The 19,157-nt window shown below is 42.3% G+C and overlaps 3 protein-coding genes across 3 annotated transcripts; 1 reads left to right on the top strand and 2 right to left on the bottom strand.

Annotated features, from left to right (window-relative positions):
* Positions 1–264: 264 nt before the first annotated feature.
* On the bottom strand, positions 265–1,955 carry LOC135630943 (protein LURP-one-related 8-like). The gene is made up of 3 exons (XM_065138274.1): positions 1,673–1,955; positions 1,039–1,272; positions 265–958 (listed from the first exon to the last, which is right to left on the bottom strand). Exons 1-3 carry the CDS (start codon positions 1,937–1,939, stop codon positions 830–832), a joined length of 630 nt encoding a protein of 209 aa, XP_064994346.1. The 5' UTR covers positions 1,940–1,955; the 3' UTR covers positions 265–829.
* Positions 1,956–5,490: 3,535 nt separating this feature from the next.
* LOC135630949 (exocyst complex component SEC15B-like) lies at positions 5,491–8,277 on the top strand. Its single transcript, XM_065138278.1, has 2 exons — positions 5,491–8,087; positions 8,195–8,277. The coding sequence occupies exon 1, from the start codon at positions 5,596–5,598 to the stop codon at positions 8,056–8,058; it is 2,463 nt and encodes an 820-aa protein (XP_064994350.1). The 5' UTR covers positions 5,491–5,595; the 3' UTR covers positions 8,059–8,087; positions 8,195–8,277.
* Positions 8,278–11,727: 3,450 nt separating this feature from the next.
* On the bottom strand, positions 11,728–16,647 carry LOC103978957 (glyoxysomal fatty acid beta-oxidation multifunctional protein MFP-a). Its single transcript, XM_009394930.3, has 18 exons — positions 16,513–16,647; positions 15,379–15,450; positions 15,230–15,304; positions 15,093–15,149; positions 14,935–15,002; positions 14,768–14,849; positions 14,651–14,706; positions 14,264–14,566; positions 14,096–14,182; positions 13,751–13,925; positions 13,550–13,671; positions 13,282–13,445; positions 12,919–13,173; positions 12,719–12,840; positions 12,509–12,630; positions 12,280–12,428; positions 12,052–12,190; positions 11,728–11,973 (listed from the first exon to the last, which is right to left on the bottom strand). Exons 1-18 carry the CDS (start codon positions 16,610–16,612, stop codon positions 11,962–11,964), a joined length of 2,160 nt encoding a protein of 719 aa, XP_009393205.2. The 5' UTR covers positions 16,613–16,647; the 3' UTR covers positions 11,728–11,961.
* Positions 16,648–19,157: the final 2,510 nt, after the last annotated feature.

The raw sequence follows: 19,157 nt of genomic DNA on the forward strand, positions 1-19,157 counted from the left end.
GTTTCCTGGGACAAGTTTTAGGTACTGTGGCCTTCATGGAGGCCAGGGTTGGTGCAAGATTCATCCTCAGTTTGAGTTGCTACAGGGAAGTTTCCAGGTACTTTCTTGGTGGAGTTGGTTGCAGCGTAGAACTCCATTTGAAGTCAAAGGTCAAGTCTTAAACACCTTCTTTTATCAAGAACACAAGGTCTGATCTCCTTACTGATTCCATGAAATCTTTTTTTGATTCCCAACTTGCCTTTGACTTTTATTTATCCCTATCTACTAGCTTCTGTGGCAACAGCCAAGTACTTGGATGATTAGGTTAAGAAAAGCACTTGCAGTCTGAAAGGAAACTAGAAACTACACTTTGGTCATCTCAATCTCTTTCCCAAGTCATGGCATGGCCAGAAAAGCTGGAGTTGGTCCAAAAAATTCCTGAGCACAACATGCAATGCGTTTGCCCCACAAGCAAGTGAAACTCAACTTGGCTGCTGCACCAGAAATAGGAGCCCTTCCAATCTTTTCCTCCTCCTTTTCTCCCTCGTTTCCTCCTTGTTAATGTCGGTCATTGAAACCATCAAGAAGGCTGCTCACCTGTGCAGCCATCTGTGCTGGCTTCCTTTGACATGTTATAGGTCTCAAAGAGATGGATGAAGTAATTGAATTGAACTAATAAAACCTCATGAAAAGAGAGGTGTCAATATGAATACATGGACAAAGGAAAAAGGAGAAGCCTCGAGCATGTAGCTTCAAGAGCCACCAACAAGTGTAACAAACGAAGATTAATGGACTACTTGTGCAGCTACAGATTCACATTCCTCCTGTGTGTGTTTATGTATTGTTGTGATCATCTCATTGAATTAGTGATCATGATCATTGCCATTGCCAGAGCTTGATCCATCCCAGGCTGCACCCTCAGGGTTAGAACATCCTTGTCGAGTAATTTCTTCGCCATCGAACCGCACTTTCTACTAACCTGTCCACCAAATATTTGATCGTTCGATCAATACACAGTTGCATTTAGTTGAATCATCCGACACTAGTGTCGATAGATACCTCAGCCACCGGTGTGTTTGCTGCAGCCTGGTAGATCTTCGACCACTCCTTGTCTCGCGACCAGTTCATCCTGTAGCCTAAAGGCTTCACTCCACAGCCCGTGAACATGGATATGGTGCAACTATGGCAGCCCAGGTTCTTCGTTGCCTTGAACAGAGGCATTCTCTCTCCGACCATCCTTTGCACGTCTTTGTCGCCCTTGTAGGCCTCCCAGCTCTCGGTCAAGTTTAGAATCTGTACCACATAGATGAGCATTAGAAACCAGTAGCAGCACATTTCTCGAGTTCAGGAGTTGAAGTCTATCGTTTTGAGTAGAATGGATGGGAGAGAAGTGTACGTCTTTTGTTGGATTGGGTAGAAGTTTGTGTGATTAGAGATTCAGTGGGTCTCTTTCAGGCTGATGGAGGAATGCTTTTTAGCCTAAGGAATGAATTATTGAGGTCATTTCTTGGGTGTCGGTAGGTTTAATGCTTGTTCTGCAATTTATGATATTGAGGAGACATCAAAGCTTCGTTGTCTATTCATTTCATCAAATCGCGTATCTCTTACATCCTTTCCTTCATTGTATTGGATCGCACAGACAACGCAATGGAGCAGTGAAGAAGAAGAAGAAGAAGAAGAGTCGTAGGCTGACCTTGCGACGGCGGCGGATGGTGAGCAGGACATTGCCGGTGTAATCCATGAGCACGGTCTCCTGCCTCCAGTTGTGGGCGTAGTTGTCGACGCGGAAGACCATCCGGCCGTCAGAGTCATCGTAAACGGTGTAGCCGTGGCCGTGGAAGAGGAGCGACTTGCACCAGACGGTGAGCCGGACGGGCGCCGGCGAACAGAGGTCCGGGAAGATCTCCCTTCCGCACATCCGGTCCTCCGCTGGATTCTTCTTCCCTCTCGTGGCTTCCATGAGCAAACGAGGCGGAGAGCTTGAACCTCGACGGAAGCCTTCCCTCGGGAGCTTTTATAGTGGCTCTTGCGAGGGGTGGTGGGATCGCTGTTGACTGCATGCAGCCTTGTGATTCGAGGGGGATGCATGCATGGGTTTGACGAGAAACGTGGAGATTTGGCTTGTTGAACACCGGTGAGGAAGCTTCGTGATCACCCGTCTCTTTGCTTGAGACAGCCACCGGACCAGTTTTGATCCTACATTTGGATTTGACTAAATTGACCTGACTTAGTTCATTCTCTACTATTATCCTCATCCCAAAACAATAAGATACGTATGTGTCTCTTATCTCATTTTAGTTTGAGGACAAAAAGGTACATATTGTTCGTATGAGGTCAATTCGTATTGTATTGTTTTCGTAATCTTGGAGTCAATAGGGGAATAAACTTCTTAGATACTTTATTGATGAGGCTCGTTCAGTATCTATTAGGTTGGTATATGATCAATCAATCATGCGGAAAGTTGGATGCGGCGGTCATGCAATTAGTCTATAATAAGCGTTTGTTCCGTTATAATGATATCGTTTGTCGCATCCCTAACTTTATATTCTTCAGAATAAGTTCCACATTTTTCAGCTCTTCAATCCCAAGAACAAAGTGGCGGCCTAAAAGGAGAAGGTAGTCAACGCTGCTCGTTCAACTTTTCCGACTGCCTACACCATCTATCTCACTTCTTCCTCGTTTACGCGGGCGATATTTGGACTAATGATCATGACATCTTCACAAGGAAGGATGCGTCTAATGACTTTTTTTTGCACCATCCAACCTTTTCGCATCCCTGACTGAGCTTTTGGAACATTTCTTCTTTTCCTGTTCCAATATTCTGCGTCACTATTATCTCATTCCTGACACAAGAGAGAGAGAGAGAGAGAGAGAGAGAGAGAGAGAGAGATTGCGGTCTGAAACAAGAGCAAGTGGACGATGTCGTCATCCACAATTTTGATGGAAGAATGATGGCAATGTTGGAAGTGTTGCCAAGGAATCGAATCGATCACGGTGGCATGGGAGTTCTTCCAGCATCGTCTCCACCAGTGGTGTGTGTGTGCTTTTTCTTACTAGATGAGCATGATTTTTGCAAGGCGAAATTTCCATTCGGCTTCATGGTTAACTGGTCCAACCCAACTCCTCCTCATCTCAATGGTATTCTCGATGATGAATATTTACTTGATGTGAATAGAAATATGTTCATTTGATGATGACGTACTCATCTCATTTGGTATTATTCCAAGTACAAAATGAGACCGATTGGTGGGGGAATGAAATATGATTGATTTGTGAGAGAGGAAAAAATTGCATGTAGAAGATATGGAATGAGAAATTTTGCTTTCATATATTCTATGTTGAGGATCTTTTCACGATCAAATTTAATTAATATTTAGATAAAAATATGACTAATTTAATAGTCATATTATGTCTAAATATTAGGTCGAATGCCAAATGGTTAATTAGTTTATCAATTTTGTTTGACATAAATAATTGATCAAAATGTTTAAACTGAAATTAACTTATACACCAATTAGATTTTTATAAATCAATTTTGATCTTATCTATTTTTTATATAAAATTAATTGAGAGTATTATAATATAATTATAACTTTAAGTTTTTTGATCACTCATGTAGATTAAACGAAATTGATGAATCAATTAACCTATCAAACTCGAGTGACATTTGATATCATAGATCTAGTATTTGAATATAACAATGAGGTCTGATAGAAAAGAGCTACATGGATGGAGTCAAAAGACTCGTCACAATGTGAAACTACCATTGTGCTATACCTCATATGTATCGTACTAAGATTTGATCTGAATTATATTAAACCTGACGTAAAACACTTGAGTGAGAAGGGATATTAACACCCTTGATCCAACATCCAAAATAGGTAAGATTAAATTTTACTTACAAGAATATGATTAAAATTATTATTAATTTCAACCTAAATATTTTAGTTAATAATTTAGATTAAATAAAAATATTTTTTGATTTAATTTAATTAAATTAGTTTTAATTAAATTATAATTAACTTTACCTTCATTCTTATTTATTTTTCTCATCTCCATCCCCAAGCTAATCCCGTGCATACCTTCATTCTCATTTACAGGGCCTCTTCCTCTCACTTGATACCAGTAGGTAGGTACATGAGGAGGGTTGAGTTAACAATTAAGGTGTTTATTCTATCTAATATTATGTTTTTTTTCCTTGAATGAATGTGGATAAGATATATTTTAGATCTCGGTCACGATCCATGTCATGTCACACCCTTGACTTGCCAAGTCAACACGAGGGCTATCTTCCTCCCACGTTGAGTCGGAGCCCGTATAAGGAGGTGCCCCCTCGGCAAGTCTCGTCTTAGACATTGATCCATGGATCAAGTCGTGCTAATTCTTTAACCACGACACGTGAATTCACTAATAAATATAAATATGTCTTTCATACTTTTCAAATATATATATTTTTTTAACTAAGTAAAAAATAATTTATGGTATATATAAAACTAGGTGATATTAATTAATTTAGGTGATATATATAAAATTAGCTACGTATCATATATAATTCATGCATATCATATCATCCGAACAATGGACCAATTAAGGTGTCTCCAAACTCCATAAATATGTCCTTCATACTATTCAAAATATAATTTTAAATAATTAAATAATAATAATTTATGGTAATATGTATTAATATATAAAAAAAATTATGGTGATATTAATTATTAGGCCTAAGGCTGCATTTGAGAGCTTAGATGTTTGTTAATGGGCCAATTATAGGCTCATAATTTGGGCCTTATGTGAATGAAGTTGAGCTTTTGTTAGGGCTCATTTTGAAGTTGCATTCAGTATTTTCTTTTAGATTTATTAGATGTAATAAATATACGGATGCAATTAGGGGAAAAGAATGTTAATGATGATTCAATTACAGGGATTAATGGTCTCCTAAGGATGTTTTAATGGCGTTGGTTATGCTGCGCACCTGCAGGTTTGCCGTTTCGTAAACGTACGGTCGTTCCCTGTGCTAAAAGATGAGACTGCGTGAGCTGTCCGCGCCGTGGGTTCGCAACAACCAAGTGGATACAGCCATACGGCCGGCACAGGATATGGCGTGACGGCATGCGCAAGCGGTGTGCACACCAAGTCACCGGTTAGTTGAACCCACTCGAGTCCCCCGACCGCCCCACGTGGCCTCCGCGTGACCCGAACGACGACGTCTTCCCCCTCCCGCTTCTCGAGACCCCCATGGGTGCAGAAACATCCGTCCGAGGACCGACAGGGTTCGGGATTACGGTTCGAAAATGTCGTTTCCCCCGCGTGGGTCCCACGGACGAGGGAGGAACGTCACCCTGGATGGTGATTGGAAGCGTAAGAGGGGATTCCGTATGGGCGGGGGGTACCAACTCGATCGTGAGGCGTGAGCCGACCCTCCTCCGTCCCCGCGCTGACCTCGGCGAGCCGATCCGGAGGGGTAGCGTCGTCATTTTATTCTTTCGTTTCTATCTTTTTTGGGTCTCTCCCCGTCATCTAGGCGACGCCGGCTAACGCCGAAATCTTCTCTCTCTTTCTCTCTCTCTCTCTTCTCTCTCTCTCTCTTTCGGGGGGGACAAAAGAAGAGGGCGAGCGATGCGGCGGAAGGTGGCACCGGATTCGACGGCGATGGTGGCGGGAGGAGGCGGCGGGGGTGCGACGGAGGCGGAGCAGGCGCAGCTGTTCTCGGCGATCAGAAACGGGGAGGACCTGGGACCGTTCGTGCGACGGGCGTTCGCGTCCGGGCGGCCCGAGTCGCTGCTGTCTTCCCTGCGTCAGTTCGCGCGGTCCAAGGAGGCGGAGATCGAGGACGTGTGCAAGGCGCACTACCAGGACTTCATCCGCGCTGTCGACGACCTCCGCTCCCTCCTATCCGACGTCGACTCCCTCAAGTCCGCCCTCGCCGACTCCAACGACGCCCTCCAGTCCGCGGCTGGCCCCCTCCTCGCCGCCCTCGACGCCTACCTCGAGGCCCGCTCCATCGCTGCCAACCTCGCCGCCGCCCTCCGCGCTGCCCGCCTCTGCTCCCGTCTCTTCGCCCTCCTCGCCCGCGCCAACGAGCACCTCGCCGCCGACCACCTCTATCTGGCCCTCCGCGCCGTCGCCGCCGCGGAGCGCGACCTCCTTCCCGCTGCCCCCCACCCCACCATCCGCCGCATGCTCCTCCGCCTCATCCCCGCCGTCCGCGCCCACGCCGAGCGCAAGATCTCCAAGGAGTTTTCCGACTGGATGGTCCAGATCCGCGTCGCCAGCCGCCACCTCGGCCAGATCGCCATCGGCCGCGCCTCAGCCGCCCGCCAGCGCGAGGAGGAGCTCCGTGCCCGTCAGCGCCAGGCCGAGGAGCAGGCCCACTTCCGCTCCGGCTCCACCACCGCCACCCCTACCCTCCGCGATCACTCCTACTCCCTCCGTGTCGAGGAGGACGACGACTGGGCCGGCGACGACGCCGACGACCTCGCTGCGGCCGCTGCCGCCGCCTCCTCCGACGAGGGCGACCCGGGTCTCGATCTCACCCCGCTCTACCGCGCCTACCACATCCACAAGACCCTCGGCCTCGAGGAGCGCTTCCGGCGTTACTACTTCGAGAACCGCAAGCTGCAGCTCACCTCCGACTTCCAGGTCTCCTCCTTGACCCCCTTCCTCGAGTCGCACCAGACCTTCTTCGCTCAGATCGCCGGCTTCTTTATCGTCGAGGATCGAATCCTCCGCACCGGCGGCGGCCTCATCGCCCGTCCCGACGTCGACGCCCTCTGGGAGACCGCTGTCACCAAGATGGTGTCGGTGCTGGAGGACCAGTTCTCCCGGATGCAGACGGCCAACCACCTCCTCCTTATCAAGGACTATGTCAGCCTCCTCGGCGTCACCCTCCACCGCTACCGCTACGCCGTCGACCCTCTTCTCGACGTTCTCTCCAAGCACCGGGACAAGTACCATGACCTCCTCCTCTCCGACTGCCGCCGCCAGGTCTCGGAGGCCCTCGCCGCCGACAAGTTCGAGCAGATGCTCATGAAGAAGGAGTACGAGTACTCCATGAACGTGCTCTCCTTCCAGATCCAGACGTCCGACATCACCCCGGCCTTCCCTTACGTAGCACCCTTCTCTTCCAGCGTCCCAGACCTCTGCCGCATCTCCCGGTCCTTCGTCGAGGACTCGATCAGCTTCATGTCTCATGGCGGGCAGCTCGACATCTACCCCATCGTCAAGAAGTACCTCGAGCGACTCCTCGGGGAGGTCCTCGACGGCTCCATACTGCGACTCATCGAATCCGGGGGTCTTGGTGTCTCCCAGGCAATGCAAGTGGCCGCCAATATGGCCGTCTTGGAGCGGGCGTGTGACTTCTTGTTTCGCCATGCAGCACAGCTCTCAGGCATTCCGCTGCGCATTGCAGAGAAGGGAAAGAGGGAGTTCCCTTTGAAGAAATCTCGCGATGCGACTGTGGAGCTCTTGCTGGGGCTGCTGAGGAAGAAGATCGACGATTTCTTGCTGCTGACGGACAGCATTAGTTGGTTGGCGGATAGCCCACCCCCAAATGGGAATGATTACTCGAACGAGGTGTACATATACCTTGACACATTGGTCTCCACTGCACAGCAGATACTGCCCATCCAAGTCCTGCGGCGGGTGCTTCAGGGTGTCCTCTCCCATATATCTGACAAGATCATGGGGCTTTTCCTCAGCGATGCTGTCAAGAGGTTTAATTCGAATGCAGTAATGGGAATTGATGTTGATCTGAAGACGTTCGAATCATTTGCAGAAAACCAGTCTCACTTGTTTTCTGATTCGGATGATTCGGGTGCAAACGAGTTGAAGCTTGCATTATTAGAGGCAAGGCAGTTGGTCAATCTGCTAATGAGCAACAACCCTGAGAATTTCCTTAATGCGGTGATCAGGGAAAGGAGCTACAACAAGCTCGACTACAAGAAGGTGGTCGCCGTAACGGAGAAGTTCAGGGAATCGTCAGATCGGCTGTTCGGAACTTTTGGTACAAGGGGTGCAAAGCAGAATCCGAAACAGAAATCTCTGGATGCCCTAATTAAGAGACTCAAGGATGCTAGCTGAACCAGTTTGCTGGTAGAGTAAAATAAAAGGTTTCTTGTTTGTTCTTTTGCCCGTATTTATTCGTGTGTGTTACATTATGGTTTGCTATTCATTTAATTTCTACTCTGGTAAGTAAAACTATCATATTGCCCTCTAGGTTGACTTTTTTGCGGTGCCATATCATAGATGTATCATGCAGCTTTGGTCTAATCTGTGACTTCAACCTGGATTGGTCGACTACTACATATGTGTTCTACTTGCAATGGGGCTTTTTTATGACTTGGAGGTTCTGGCTGACACTATAGTTGTCTCCTGAGGTGAGTTTCTTGAGATTGTTTTGTTCTCAAGCCAAAAATTATATTGACAGAATTGTTGTGAAACATCTGAGGGTGTAATGTCTTGTTAGAAACCTTCTGCATGAGTAGAATAGGATGTATCATTTTAGCCTTATGTTACACAATCAGTTGCTTGTACATTTCTATGCATAAATTCCAAAACATTTTTTTTCTAATCTTTCTTGCAAATACTAGATTCATATGTATCAGAATAGAGAGTACTATCATTTGAGCATTCTGCTTTTCCAGCACATCCTCCAACTTTGAAGGGTGGGTCAGTCATGAAGACTGATTTGGTATGGTCAATAATGGGTGAATCTGCATGGTGTATTAGGATTGAGAGAATGTGGAGGGCACATGATACTAAAATGGCAGGTACAAATTCTCTCTTTAGGAAACTAATAGAGATTGAAAATGAGTGAGAATTGCCATAGGAAAAGAATTAAATTCTCTCTTTATATACATGTATATTCCTGCTCAGTGTGGATCTTTCTACATGTGTCTTTATCACTGCTCTGATCATCTTGTCATTTGCTGGATTTTGAAGAACACATGTAATCTCATTCTAGCTTACTTAGTCTACTAGATGGACAACTGCTTGCAGTTCCAATGTGTCATTTGCAAGTCATCTGTTCTGTGTGTGGTTTACTCTTTGAGTTATGGAGATTGTTTAGATATGGGGTCTGTCATTATGGGCAGGAATGGAGATTGGTGTTTACTGGGAATAAACTTTGTCAACATGGATTCTTCTGCCAATGTCGTCCCAACTAGGTGAGTCGGTATTATAATGCTTACGTTATTACTTTTCCTATCATGTAGTATATAAGATAAGGATATAAAATTTACAAGGATGCACAAAGTTCAACTAAAAACTCTCAAGATGTGAGCTTGATTGGATGTGATCGAACCGAACCAGTTCCAAGCAATTTCGGTTCAAGAATCATCGGCTCGATCCGTATCGGATCGGAACTGTTGAATCATTGACCTAGTTGATTTTTTATCAGTTCAATTTCAATTCGAATCCATGATGAGATTTACTTAGTTCAATTTGGATTTGAATCGAATCATGTTAAGATCTTCTTAGAAAGCTTAGGCACATTGGTTGGTATACACGAACATTATCCTGGTGACATGGAGAAGTAGAAGGGCCCGACTCCGTGGCATGCTTCTGAAGCTGTTCTTAAGTCTTCTCCATGGTGGATGTCTCCTGCAAACATGATTCCAGATGACCAGAAACTGTCGGCTTCTTCATTAGTTTCAAGCGAGCGAGCATGAGAAACTTCTGAATTCGCACAAAACATCATTCTTGGATGTTTGCAATGCAAGCAGTGATAAGATACTCATTGGGACAAAACATCAAACACCTAATGACGAGCGACCAAGTTGCAGCCTTTTGTCGCCGGAGCAAAACAACAAACATCCATCTGCACAAAACTCCGATCCGTATTTATTGTATGACTGATGTAAGGGAAGACTAAGAGAAGAGAGAAGAAGACGATAAAGAGAAATAAGATATCCAAGAAACAAAACGGAACTTTCTTTTTTTTAAGGGATAACGAAGGATTAGTAACTTAAAATATAAAGATTTGATAAGATTTCAAAAATAAGAATGTTTCTTAAATCTTCTTTTTTTTTTTCACTTTTATAATCACTAATATTGAATCCCTCGACTACCTAATTAATAAGTCATAATTTACAATCAAGTATAAATTATAATATATATTAAATTCATGATGCATGTGCTTGTGATTTTGAATTTTTCTCATAATTATCTTAAGAGACAAATCATTTTCTTCAAATTTGATAAAAATTTTGATAAATATTTTTATAATACCTCATTATATATTTTATTCTTATGCTTCAAGATAAAAGTATACTTTTGTAAAAGTACCACCCACCTTGCATGTCATCCGTTAAGATTTGCTTGAGAATTTATATATTTGAGAGCTTCATGATCAGAATTTAAGGTATGGATTAAATACAGTCTCCAATATTGTAGTACTTGAACAATAGCATAAAATTCAATATCATAAGTTAAATAGTTCTTTCTTGTATCGTTAAACTTTTCATCGAAACATGCAAGTAGATGTTCTTCTTGACTAAGTACTCTACCGAAACCTACATGAGATGCATTACAATCAACTTCAAATACTTTTGAAAATTTTGGTAATGTAAGAATAGGAGCAATGGATAATTTCAAGTGGGTATCCTCGATTAAGTACTCTACCAATACTCACACGAGAGGCATCGCAATCAACTTCAAATATTTTTGAAAATTTTGGTAATGTAAGAAGCATGTTCATTGAAACACTCATTTCTAATTAGTTAAATAAGCATCGCAATAGTACTAAAATTTTAAATAAATCGACAATAAAAGGATGCCAACCCATGAAAAACCTGACCATCTTATAGGGATATGTTGGTATTGGCCAAGTTTAGATAGTTTTAATCTTCTTAGAGTCCACTTGAATATGAAGTTTAGAAAAGCTAGGGTAGAGGTTATAAAGCAGCATTTATTAAAATTTATAGATAGCTTTTCTATCTTTAATGTTGATAGGATAGTTTTTGAATGTTCAATAAATAAGAATATCATCAAAGTAAATAATAAAAAACTTCTTAATACAAGGACGTGGAACTTGATTCATTACCTGAAGGTGATCGAAGTATTTGAAAGTCTAAATAACATAATTAGTCATTCATATAAATCTTTTCTGAGTCTTGAAAGTAGTTTTTCATTCATCTGATCAATTTTAGAGAAAATTTGAGAATCAACAAGCATATCAAACATATTTCCACACATAAAATAGAAAATTTATACTTAGATGGTAATTTAATTGATAGCTCAACTATCAATGCACATTGATACATATATATATATATATATATATATATATATATATATATCATGGTTGAAACTTAATTAAACATATAATTTTTTAGATATCTAAAAAATCTATATATTCTATATCAAATAATTATGATTTATGATTTTATTTTATTATTATAAAATATGTTGGTGCATTAATTTGAACCTAAAGTGAAGGAGATATATAATAAGATTGTGGTGGATTTATTTGCTGGTTTTGATGAGACTGAGTTCAATAACAAAATGATAAACAAATGCAATGCTTTGAAGAAGAAGTGTAGGATTGCTATATATTTCTCACATCCTGTGAAAGTGCAGTAATGCTGTATTTTTCTCACATCATGTGAATAAGTCATCAAAATATTTTTTTTGCAATTAAGTGCTTATTTCTTTTATTATCATATTTATATGTGCATTTATTAATGAACTACTCTATTTTTTTCACTGCAGGTTTTCACTGCCTTCCCAAAAAATGTGCAGCAGTGACAATTTGATTGCCACAACAGAAGCAAATTATTTCCCATAATACGTAACAAGTTTGCATGATTTGCAACAACAAACACATGGTAGTGATAAGTTCGCATGTTGCTGCTGCTGCATGGAGATTGTTTTTGCTCACAGAGGCCAAAACTTTGAAGCCAGATTAAAATGTTGTCAATCTTCCAAATAGATGCTGCTTCATTCTCTCTCTCTCTCTCTCTCTCTCTCTCTCTCCCTCTCTCTCTATGGGGAACTCTGCACAAATTAGATTTGATGCAATCAGCAGACTGATGAACAGTGAGTTGTAACCTTAAAGAAGCATCTGAATCATACCAAGAGAATGCCTTTGGCTGCCCTGTCTGTCAGATAAGAACATGGCTTGAAAAGATTGCCATACAACTTGCTCCACTCCTCCAGCTTCTCACATATGTAGTTTGCTCCAAGGGAGTCAGCCCAGAACATGATGCCACCCCTGGTTTGCATCACAAGAAGATGAAGTCACTCTAATGGCAAAGCAAGATTGAAGCTTCCACTTATGCCAGAGATGTTCCAGAAACAAACCTGTAAGCTGGGAATCCCATGCCCATTACAGTGGCAATGTCTAGGTCTGTTGCCTTCACAGCGATTCCCTCATCAAGGATTCGACAGGCCTCGTTGATGACCGGGAAGAGAAGCATTTCTACTATGTCCTCATCTGGTATCTCCATCAGCTGTAGACAGTGTGAATTAACATCAAGTTTCAATGATCTCAAGCATCCTACACTTAGGTTTAGAGATTACGAGGAAGAACCTGAGGATTAGGAGTAACACTGGCCATGTTCCTTGACTTCTCAACATACTTTATGATATCAGGATCTGGGCTGGCATTCCGCTTCTCATCATACTTGTAGAACCCCTTTCCACTTGCTTCACCTGTTACAAAGTGATTCTGAACTTGTCATGCTACATGATGTGGTAAGAGCGATGAAGATATCAATATAGCCTTCAACATTCTTCATACCTTCCCTCTTGTCTTCAATCATGACAGACATCAACATGGACTTGTAGACTCTTTCAGGGTAGCTCTGAAGGTATTGGATGCCAGAAGCTCCTGCTGCTCCAAGTCCAACAAGATCAGCAGCTCTGTAGAGACAATACGATAAAGGTTAAGAAACATTGTGAGAATCCACATTATGATGACTGGTGTGTTTGTTTGTGTACCTGAAGGGACCCATTGGCAATCCAAATTTGGTGCATGCATGATCGATCTTATACACATCAAGACCATGATCCACAAGCAAGAGTGCTGACTGAGTGTGAGCAAAGAGCATCCTGTTAACAGCAAAGCCAGTGCAGTTCCTAACTACAATGGGTGTCTTGTGAATCTTCTCAGCAACATCCAGGAGATCTACAACAGCTTGTGGTGATGTTTTCTGTGTTTGAATTATTTCTAGCAGTGGCATGTCATGAGCAGGACTGCAATAGACACGGGTTTGGAAGGAGATCAGAGACCAAAAAAAAAAAAAAAAGCTATCTGCAGGGAGTTCACAAGAGAAGAATTTGCGCAGGATTTGCTTTGTATACCCGAAGAAATGTGCCCCTACGATACAATCTTGAGACTTGGTTTCTCCTCCAATTAAGTTGAGATCGATTGTTGAAGTGTTACTGGCGAGTATACAGTTTGGAGAACAGTGTTTCTCGAGATCAGCAAATATTTGCTGTTTTAGGTGAAGATTCTCAGAAGCTGACTGTAATGACAAGATATCAAGGAAAAAAGATGAGAATTAGTTTATGTATGTATCGAACCAAAAAAGATGGTAGTATAAAAAAAAGGAGTTCTTTGATTTCTTGCCTCAATTGCCATATCCACATCTTTAAACCTTTCATAATCCAACACACCGGTGAGTAAAGAGAGTGCTGTCTCACATTTTTCATCATTCAATTTTCCTTCATTGACACAATTCTGCAAATTGTCTGAGAAAAATATTGCAAGTAAGAACTTGAAATTTGCCATGAAAACCTGTATAGACCTCCTGAATGCTAAAAATCTAACCTTTAACTCTGCCAATTGTTGATTCTAAGAGGTTTTCATCTTCTTCTTTAAGTATCACTTGGTAATTGTTCAGTATCAGCGCAGTTGCAATTCCAGAGCTTGTTAAACCTCCTCCAACAATGCCAACCGTAGCAATTTTCCTAGGCTTCAGACCTGAGTCAGTGATCCCAGGAACCTGTCAAATGCAATCAAGAAAACATGTCAGCAATGTTAGAAAATGGAAACATGGCTTAGATTAAGTGAGATGCTGTGGCATAAATAGCTTTTGTGGCAGAACTTGAAACAATGCCAAGAAACATCAGTGGCACATCAAACAACTAAATCAAAGGGATCCTTAATTTGCACCTTTGTGGTTGCTCGCTGTGCAAAGAGGAGATGAACCAAATTCTTGCAGGTGTCAGTGAAAAGAAGTTCTAGGAAAGTGGTTGATTCCTGCAGTGAGAATGCACACATTAGCAGCTGCTGTAAGGTATCATCAACCATCTTTTACCGGGAGAATTAAAGCTAGTTCACCTTCCAAAGTCCGGCACGAGGACCTGAGACGATACCCTCTTCGATCACATCAATACACACCGAAGGGAATTGGACATTGGGAGATCGCTTTCGAGCTTCAACTCTTGCAGACTTCAGCACTTCCCTGGCCTTCTCCGGGGGTTCCAACTTGTCTGTTCTGTAAAGACTCTTGATCCATGGTTTTCTGGACTCTGCAATATCCAGAGCCCAATGCCGAGCTGTCTCCACCAATTCATCAGGTGAAACTATGGCATCCACAAGACCCAGTTTGTAGGCTTCCTCTCCTCCAATTCCCTTGGACAACTATTGGGAGTGATCAGAACTTAGTTAGATGAAGAAAGAACCCCATTGATGAACAGTCCTAGGTAAAAAGAGAAACACTTTTACCAGAAGCATTTCAAGTGCTTTGGGAAGTCCAACAAGGCGCGGAAGCCGCTGCGTTCCTGAAGGAACTCAGGAGTTAGCACACAGGATTAGAGAATTACAACATATATAGAGTGATACCTCCAAGCCCTGTGATGAATCCAAGAGTGAGTTCTGGTAAGGCAATTTGAGCAGCGGCCGTAGAGATGCGCCCATGACATGCCTGAGAGATTGTCACAGAGAAAATTATACTAGAACTCCGATAACAAGTAGGGGATGCAGGTGTAAACATGAATCCAAGCACATACCATCGAGAGTTCCAGCCCACCACCAATGACTAGCCCGGTAATGGCAGCCACTGATGGTTTTCTTGCAGCTGATGACCAAAACAGAGATGCAAAACTTCTCAGTGGGAATCAGAAAGATCATAGTCATGGACAGACAAAGAAAGAGGTCACAGAAGTACCTTCGAAGATATCGGTGACGACATCGATCGCAAAGTAGCCAACTTTAGGTTCAGGTTCTGCAGAAGAAAAGGTTGCCATGATGACAGGCAGAAGCAAGTCACAAGGAAATCAACATTGCAACAATAACTTGACTTACTCTGTCCATTGTTACCCCCTTGAAGGTCCTCAAAGGCAGCGATGTCGAAACCTCCGGAAAAGTTCGGACCTTGACCTGCTTGATGAGCGAATTCGTGAGTCGACACTATCAGAATCAGTAAACCGGAGCTTGTTTGAGGTTGCACAAACCTGTGAGAACGATGGCTTTCACATCATCCCTACGGATAGCCTCTTCAAAGTTGGCTTTCAAGCTCCACATTACTGTAACAATGGCAAAGAGAAGAGCGTCGAATTAAGAGAAACAGTAAATTAGAGCTTCCTGCATTCCTGTGACCAACTTTTGTGTTCACGCTATCTAAAACTCGGATGCAGATGAGTTCTTAGATCACCAAAGAATCTGCATCATGATACGATTCCAGTGTACGAGTTCCTCGAGAAGGTACGGAACATAATTCTCGTGTTATCGGTTAATGGATCCTATTAATCTGGATCTAAATCCATTATCTATCTCGAATCCGGAAATTTTCGGGTTTCGAATCCTGGGTTGGGTCCCTCCGGTTCTTTATCTCAATCCGGATCAGCTGGAACCACATGGTCGGTGGGCCCCACTTTTAACGACCAGTCGGAGCTAGACAGCTGGACCGTGGGCTTGCAGTGGCCGGCCGCCATGATTCGCGCAGGCACGATTGGTCAGTGCGGTCGCGCCAACGGAAACGGAAGTCCAAACCCCCGGTTGACCGCCGGACGCAGTGCGATCGAAGAGAGAGGGACTACTCGAATGGCAGAGTTGGTAAGCCGGCGAGGGGCGTGCCATCTGGCAGCCGCCGAAGCGGAGACGTCGGCCATCTCTCCCGAGTCTCTCGAACCCTTGCAAAAGCTTACTCGAGGTGCCCGTGAAGTGCAGTTTGTTCGCGTTAAGGAATAGACATCGGGAACTGCTTTAAAAGTCGGGACGGCACTGGATACTACTCTCAGCCTGCGGTACACGTGACACATCAGATAAGTCAACCGGTTTTAAGTATTCCTGGTTTCCTGTACTTCCAGTTGCGGATTTGCATTCCGGCTTACACTATTTCCATCGAGTGATAATAATAATAATTTCAAGAAAATAAACTACATGTTTCCTTGGGACAATTTCTTGCGAGTCTATTCTATGTCTTAAAGAAGAGAGAGAGGAGTTTAGCATTGTGATATATACACCAATAAGCTGTGGTTAAATGGTGATAGCTGAAACCAATAGAAATGGTGTGGCTTTCTCAAAGACATCCGTAATGAACTCAGAAAAGAATAAGAAGTGGTAATAGACGGAGGAGGATGAATCACCATCGAAGGACAGGCAGTTGATGGGAGGATTAATGATGATGATGACGGCGACGCCGTCGGCTCCCACCTCCATCTCCGTCCTCGCCATCTTCTTCTCCATCTTGGCCGTCTCCTGCTGCTCTTCGTCTTGCTTTGCCTTCGTTTCCGTTGCCTCCATGCCCTTTATAATGTATGGGGTGCAAGTGCAACTGCAGGCCTTGGAATTATTTTTTCCATTCAGCTGGTGTTATCTATTGTTGACTGATTCTGATACTGACAGGCACTGCTTACTGGCTGAGGTTTCATGCCGATTAACGTAGGACTATTACCGGGCATGGTCAGCTTTTTATATCGTACAGTGAAAATCTTTTCGAATCACTAAAATCATTTTCCTTGAGAAAATACATCAATCTAAATTTTTGCACGCATCCTTCTCGATTCTGCTAAGCATAAGGGTCGAAAGGAAGCTTTGTTTCAGGTTTTCAAGTGAGTCAATGATTCATGTTATGTAAGTCAAACTATGAATTGCATGCACCTTGATAGTAGAACTAAGTGGACAGAATATGAGTTTAGTGAATCGAAACAAAGTAAAGAAAAATTGCAATCCCTTTCAGTCCAAGTCAAATTATGAATTGCACTGTGATAAATGAAACGAAGAGGATCAATCCATAGGTAGGTATGCAAACAAGCAAACTCATTGCTACCTACCACCTATTTGTATCTTCTCTCTTGACTGCAGCAGCAACTTCTCCTCTTGTTTATCGCTTTCGAGTGCTCTCCTCGGACCGCCACCGCAGCTCACAACGCCGTAAGGAAGCAGATAACTTACGAGCTCGTCTTTCTGCATGCATTTGACTCGAAAATACACGAGGATTTCCACAAAATTACGTGCGTTGACGAAAGACAATTCACGACTGGTCTTAGCATCAACTTGCAGAAAGTTAGAGTTGCGTGATAATGGTTTCCTGCACAGGATGGAATCGTTCACCCATCTCTATCTTGTTGAGATGGAGGTTGGAGTAGGTGAGTATAGTGTAGATTATTCCATTCAAAGGCATCATACTCATACAGCTTAGAGATAATGGACAGAGAGGAGTGTTGGTATTATATGTACCATACGAGAAACCAGCTAGTTTTGAATGCACACAGTAATGGAAGGTTGGCTTTGACTCCAAACAAAGAAGAAGCGATATAGAAATGCCTCAACAACAGCTGATGGAAGTCACGCCAACTACAGCTTGGGCAGGTGAAATGCATATATATTAGGCTACTAAGAGCAAATAAAAGAAAAAGGAAATTACATGTCTTTGCATCCTTTGAATAAAGAATTAAAATTGGCCGTGGTTGACCTGAGAGCGCGCGTACGGGACCCACATCTCTGGATTGCCCCACTTCTTCACCCGTTTAGTGATTGGCGAGATGCAGCATCACAGGTGAGGTGGGTAATTCTATGAGAACCCTTTTTAGGTCCGACAAATAGATATTGGTTTCGCGTTCTCTATTTTCCCGTCTTTGACGGCCACCGTTTTGACCACGAAACAACGTTTGAGTTCATTCGTTGACTTACGCTGTCACAATGGACCGGTCAACGAATTTTACGCCACGGCACTGCGCTAAATTGGGCGTTGAATAGAGGGATAGGTTAGAATGTGGTGTGCCTCTCGAGCTCGGTAGAAAGCAACCCCAAAGGATTTGAGATGACATGACCTGTTGATGTTATCAATGATAGTTTGCATGCAAATTGTAGTAGCTAATGCGACCCTTAAAGCTAATAATGCAAAGAGGTGGACCCCCACAAGGCCGGCCTTATTCTATGTATGTGATATTTGTATATAAGTTGATGATAGTCGACCACACAATTATAATTCGAAGGATATAACGTCATATGAGTCTTCGAAAAATATGATTAATATATATATAGTACTGATCATGTGGCAAGGACATTATGTTTCTATTATTTTTATGTAGCGTAGTTGACTAATACCACTGGTTAAGGATAAATAGTATTGATTAACAAAGATACTGAGAGCCTAATTTGGAAAAGACATAGATAACTATTTTTTGAAAGATTTTTTTGTGTGTGACCTCTTAAAAAACATCAATAGGGAAAGTATTAATAATCTTTTTTTTGTAATTTTGGACTCATTAGTGAATTAATTTGAAATTTAATCAGTAATCTAAGTTGTTAGTTAGCCAATTTTTAAAATAAATATCGAAGTCATGTTTTTAAATTTTAAAAGGAAATTTAAGGTTTATTATTCATTATGTTTCGAAATATGAAATATGAATTCTCATATCATGCATCATGAATTGAAATATGAAACAAATGCATCAGAATACACAAAGTCTATAGTATGACTATTTTCCTTGAATAGATAGAAAGTATGGACTATTATATATTTTTCGTTGAGCCAATTATAAGTACTAAATTGAATCTTAAATTTTTTTTTAGAAATAAAAAAGTATATGAAGTTAAAATTTTAAATAATAAAAGATTTGAAACATCTCCCCGAGATACATAAGATTAAAAAAAAGAATACTATCTACCATAATAAATATAATTATTAATTGATTCTAATTTAGATAATTACTATTTATAACTCTCACTTTATTATTTAAATTTTTATTTTTTTTAAAAAAAAATTAATATTTCTAAACGTTTATTT

This window comes from Musa acuminata, chromosome BXJ1-3 (assembly GCF_036884655.1).
Source record: "Musa acuminata AAA Group cultivar baxijiao chromosome BXJ1-3, Cavendish_Baxijiao_AAA, whole genome shotgun sequence".
NCBI lineage: Eukaryota > Viridiplantae > Streptophyta > Magnoliopsida > Zingiberales > Musaceae > Musa > Musa acuminata.